This window comes from Oreochromis aureus, linkage group 9 (assembly GCF_013358895.1).
Source record: "Oreochromis aureus strain Israel breed Guangdong linkage group 9, ZZ_aureus, whole genome shotgun sequence".
Taxonomy (NCBI): Eukaryota; Metazoa; Chordata; class Actinopteri; order Cichliformes; family Cichlidae; genus Oreochromis; species Oreochromis aureus.
The window spans coordinates 23,895,157-23,900,903 of NC_052950.1; the positions used below are offsets into that span (position 1 = coordinate 23,895,157).

General features: G+C 36.7%; 1 protein-coding gene across 1 annotated transcript; it reads left to right on the forward strand.

Moving 5' to 3' along the window:
• Positions 1-312: 312 nt before the first annotated feature.
• Positions 313-5,471, forward strand: LOC116329633 (ADP-ribosyl cyclase/cyclic ADP-ribose hydrolase 1-like). Its single transcript, XM_039617681.1, has 8 exons — positions 313-512; positions 1,252-1,378; positions 1,475-1,613; positions 2,713-2,795; positions 3,413-3,486; positions 4,766-4,852; positions 4,957-5,040; positions 5,142-5,471. The coding sequence occupies exons 1-8, from the start codon at positions 373-375 to the stop codon at positions 5,197-5,199; spliced, it is 792 nt and encodes a 263-aa protein (XP_039473615.1). The 5' UTR covers positions 313-372; the 3' UTR covers positions 5,200-5,471.
• The last annotated feature ends 276 nt before the right edge of the window (positions 5,472-5,747 follow it).

The window sequence follows — 5,747 nt, forward strand, 5'->3', positions numbered from 1 at the left end:
TATATATGGAGCGCGCGCGCGAGAGAGAGAGAAAGCGCCGTCATCCTGTGTCTCCATAAATTGATGTCCGCGCTCGCACGATAGTGACAGTAAACAACATTTTGAGCAGACTATATGAAATAAAAGTTTATATATGGGTTGAGGTTGTACCATAAGTCCAGCAGACTTTTAAATGAGCACTTGCTGCGGTTCACCCTTTTGCGCATTTACCTCCTTCATGGTTGTACAGGACTTCTGATTGGAGAGAGCCTGAATAGTTTGTGTGCGCGCTCATTCCGCGTCTTAATAAATAGACGTCCGAGCTCGCTCGAACGTTTTGTTGGCCATACTTCTACAGACGTCTACATTTTTATGACTTTTTACACATTTTAAATGGGGTTGTGTAAGAAACTACTCATTGGGGATGGCATCACTGCTCTTATTACTTTAATCGTCTGCTTGTCATTGGGACTGACTGTTGGTCGGAGGAATTTTAAGTCTACATTTTTCTCTAGGTGTGAGAAGTTTACAGAGTAAGTGATAATATTTCAACACTTTTTTAATTTACACTTTTTGTTATGTCTAAATTTTTACGACTTTTTACGCATTTATAATGGAACATGAGCAGTCTCGTCGACTGGGGAAGCGCTGCGTAATATTAATTGTCATCGTTGTCCTTATTGCAATCAGCGCCGTGGTGTTGGGACTGACTCTCAAAAGTGCATTTGAATCTACATTTTTGTCTAGGTGTGAGAAGTTCAATCAGTCAATGATTGATCTGTTAACGTTCTGTATCGAGCCAGCTGGTTTGCACATTGTTAATATCTAATAATAATGTATACCACTGCACATTATCATTAAATCCACGTAAACTTAACATTATCAGCACGTAGACATAATGATAATGTGCATTGAGTAAATGGAGATATGAACTGCATTATGTCTGTCGGGTGTTTTTGCGTGTTTCCTTTAGTGATATTTTTGTGATATTTGAATTTTGCAAGAAACAAGTTACAAAACACGATATCACCAAGTGCACATTCAGCGTCCACAGTCTAACCCCATGGCAAGTTCCCCGCCATGAATTTCTTTCAATAATATCTTTAATCATCTGGTTTTGTTGACACCAGTTTTTTTTTAATTAAATATATAAGAGTTATGTGAATGTGTTACAGTATTTAACATACTTAGCATTTCTTTAAATCAAAATACATGTAAACATTAAACAATATAAACACACTTAAACATTAACAAACTTTATTAATTTTTCAGATATGACTGTCAAAAGCTATGGGATGCCTTTCAGCAGGCCTATGTGAACAAGGATCCATGTAAAGTTCCAGTGGAAGCTTATGATCCCCTGCTTGCTGCAGCCCCCTTCAAACATCAGTGCAACAAAGTAATAATCAATGATTACACCATCTCAATCATCCCATCTGCCATAATCATGGATTATTTGTTTAACAATGCATAATTATCTATGTTTGTGGGTTAGACGATGTTCTGGAGCCAAACAAATGGTGTGGTCCATGGTTTAACTGCAAAGAGAAATGATTGTTTTGTCACTTTGGAGGACACTCTGTTGGGATCTGTCCTGGATAATCTGACCTGGTGTGGAAAAGAAGGCAGCAACGGTAACACTCTCAAAGCAGCAGATAAGAGTTTTAAAGTTTATTATTCGAGCGCTATAAAAATCTAGACACTGGCAAAAGAACACTGACAGTTTATATAGAGTAGTTTATATAAGTCATGCTAAAATCTAAAAATATATGTAATTTGTCATGCAAGACATGATTTGTTATTTGTGTGGCCTGTTGTTACATTTACATACCAACAGCAAGTCAAGTCATGTCAAGGATTTGAGCCCTGACATTTAAGGAGAATTTCTTAAACTTGTCACTTGAAGAATACACTCACACACAGATCAGATAAACCTTTAACTGTGGTGTTCGACCCTCACTTGTTCTGAGAAAATCGCAGCTTTCACACAACAGCTATCACTTGAGAATGTTCAAGAAACCTTGTGAAGTTAAACACAATCAGGCTACAGAAAACAGAAACATAGAATTCTACAATACTTTCTATGTAAGCAGAGCATCTTTTTAGCTTCCTCTTTTTTAAAAAGATAAACTTTTCCTAATAGTTTAAGCTCAGCTCACCAGAGCTGAAATTCTGTGCCCTTTCAATGATGTAATAATAACTATATCAATTAATCGTAATAATAAAGTCAAGGTTGTTACACCCAAATGAAGATTTTTTTAACTTTTGGTTTCAGCGCAAATTGGACAAACACATCCTATGTAGACAAGCATCATTTATCAAATATATTTATAAAAAAAAATAAGTTTATCTTCAAGATAGAAATTATGCTTCTGTGAAAAGACGTTATCTCCATGAGCTTGGTCATCAGGGATGTGTTCCCTATTAGGTGTGAAAGGTTTAACTTTGTTTCTAGTTTTGGAAATAACTGATGAAAAATTTGCTTTGAGTAAAGCAGCATTTTCAGGTTTTATTCTTTTAGTAATTGATGCAAACACACTATAGAAGTGATTTTACATTTGAGCTACTCAGAGAAGATTTGGAGTCAACCCTCTGATTAAGCGGCTGTGTGCCCTAGTTTTTTCTTTTCTCTCTTCTGTCCTGTGTCATTATGTAATGTTGTGAGATTTCTTTCCTTTGTTGTATTTTATTTTGAGGAGCTAACCCAAGCAAATATGCGTTTTGTTGTCATAGATACCTTCACTACTGGGTGCCCCGAATGGTCAAAGTGTGAAAACAACCCTGTTCACTCATTTTGGAATCGTTCCTCTGCTGCTGTAAGTTTTCAACATTAATTTGCTCGCTTTTCTTTCTCTCTGTTAAACAGTATAGTCCTCAGGTCGTGCATTGGTTAAAATGACACACAAGTGGACCGCAGAGTGCAGCAAATCCCCCTGAGTGTAAATGACAGTGATGGAAAAAAGAAATGTTCACGCTGTCTCGTAGTCTGTCAATGAGGCTTTGTGTCGGTCTCGATCTCTAGAAGAAATGGAAAAAATGGAAAAACGACCACAGTCGCATTAAAAATGACATCTGTGAAATTATTGCAACATTTGGACAGTAAAATAATTTTAAATACAACATTGCATCATAATGGTAAAACCTCAGTGATATGTTGCAGCCTCAAACTTCCTGTTATGAATATAATGATGTTCACATAATATTGATCTGAGGAGTAAGAAGTGCAGTCATTTCTCTGAGTAAGGGACTTTAGAAACGTCCAATGTTCCATTATCACATCAATAGTGACTTCTTCATGATTGATAAAGCTCACTTTACAGGAAGACACAAATACCTAAGTCTAAATTTGGGAGAAAATATTGTGTTACTTTTTAGTGTTTTCTTACAAGATGACTGAGTGTTTCTTCAAAATCCCCTTTGTGTGTCTGTATAGTTTGCAGATGTTGCCTGTGGTGATGTCACAGCAATGCTAAACGGATCCATCAACACGCCATTCAATCCTACAAGGTAGGACTGCTTCTGCTTCTCCCATAGTTTTATGACTTTTACTGAGTAAAGTAATGTTTTTCTTTCAGTGGTAATTTACAGCCACCAAACAATTTAACAGTGATATATGTGCTGAGAGTTAAGTTGTCATTGCAGATTAAAAGAAGTGCTATTAAAAAACAGTTATCATTGTCTTTGTTGCACAAGGTCAAAGGTTGTTGTGAAAAATATGTTCTTCCTCTACAAACCAAATCAGGTTTAAATGTTTGTTTCCACTCTGGGTCATTTTGATGTGGGCTGCTTCATTTTCATTTACGTCTCAGTCACACTAGAGTAAAACTAGGACTGCAGCATCCTTGCAACTAAGAAAGAAATCAGCACAGTTGAAGTTGCAGTTGAAGAGTTGACTGCATTGAATTTTCTTAGCAATCAGCAACCAAATTCAAGTAGTTCAGTTCAGTTCAATTCGGTTCAATTCAAATCAATTCAATTTTTTTTATATAGCGCCAAATCACAACAACAGTTGCCTCAAGGTGCTTTATATTGTAAAGTAGAGCCTACAATAAATAAGTACCAGCTAACTTATGAACGCAGACAGATTGAACACACTGCAGTCAGTCTGTCTCTTTACTGTAGAGGACTCGACTCGACTCGCTGCCCAAGGGTTTTGTTCTGGATTATAAAAAGGCAAAGTTGATGGTCACTTTTATCACTTTGCAAATCTATGAAATTCTGGCTGAACTCTGAATATAAGTAGTTAATAAAGATTTTTGTCTAACCTAAAATGCTGTGTGTGCTGACAGCAACACAAGGTAAGAGATTTGTGATTTTCATTAATTTATCACAAACACATTGCTTGTAATTGCCAAATTGGCCTCATTTAATCACAAACTGATAGCAGACTGATCCTGTCTAACTGCTGTTTTATCGCCGTGTTGATACATCAGAGCTGCTTTGAAGATGGCAGCTAGCAGGAAGCGGTCACAGACCTGTTCTTATCTTAAGAGCAGCCATTTTAAAAGCAGTCTCATGGCTCAAGTTCATTGTAGAGAGTCACAATACCTCCGGTAATGCCACGGTCTACAACCCTTGCTTTCCCTAGTGTGACTGCAACATAAGGCATTCTGCACTGAGAATAATTATCCGAGGTGACAACTGATCCTTTTAGTACTGTAGAAATTCTGTAAGAGTGTGTCATAGGCTCAAGTGTCACATAGATTAAAAAAAAATGTGTGTTGTGGTGATAGCAATATCTAGTAGAATTTTGTATTGTAAGCTGCTGTTCTTTTTTTCTCTTCAGTGCTTTTGCAAGCATTGAGGTGCCGAGGTTTAAAGCCTCTAGGGTCAAGAAGCTGAATGTTGTCATGGTCATACAGAAGAACGCCAGGTAAGGTTTTCTCTTTATACACAAATCTGTCACCACAATGTGCCTCCAATTTTTTAATATTGATCCTATATTCACTGCTTCTGTTCTGTTTCTAACTTCTTCAGATCAAACTGTACAGATCCATCCTTGAAGAATTTGACGCAAGTGCTAGATAGAGGGATAACATACAGCTGCAAAGACGTGTCTGAGTAAGTACATGTGTGTTTTAGAGGAGCCGACGACCTGTTTGTATCTGTCCACACAAAACCCAACTGACCTCTTGTTATTACCTTGTAATGTATTCAAACAGATCTCAGATTCAGGAATGTGGTGCCAAACCAGAGATAGCGTGTGGAGCCTGCTGGTGAACAAGTCTGATGTCAGTCACAACATAGTAGCATTCAGGCACAGAAACATTTCTCTTGTTTCCTTTTAACTTTTTAAATAAAATTTGAGAATTTTTGTACATGTAAAATGTATTTTTCTAAAAATTTATGTTTCTAATACATTCCAATATGACAATGTACATTTTAATTTTTTGGGATCTGAAGTTAAACTTCTTTGTTTTTTTAACTAAATAAATTCAGTACCATGGCTGCCATCTCCTCGTTGGCAGAATATGAACTTCAATAAAATGTTGAGTAAATGTTCTTTGTTTTATTTAATGTTTTCAAGTCATTTTAAACATGTACATTTCTAAAAACATACCTAGATATAAAAACACACAGTGGAAGACCATCAGTCATGTATTGGTCTCCTCAGAGCCCAAACCTCAGCAGCAGTGTGGGAATCATCTTGACAGAGAACTGAACAAAACACAACCAACATCTAAAGAAGAGCTTTGAATGTCCTTGAAGAAGCCTTGAAAACTCTTCCTGGAGACTATTTAAAGAAATAACAAGAAAGCTTGCCAAAG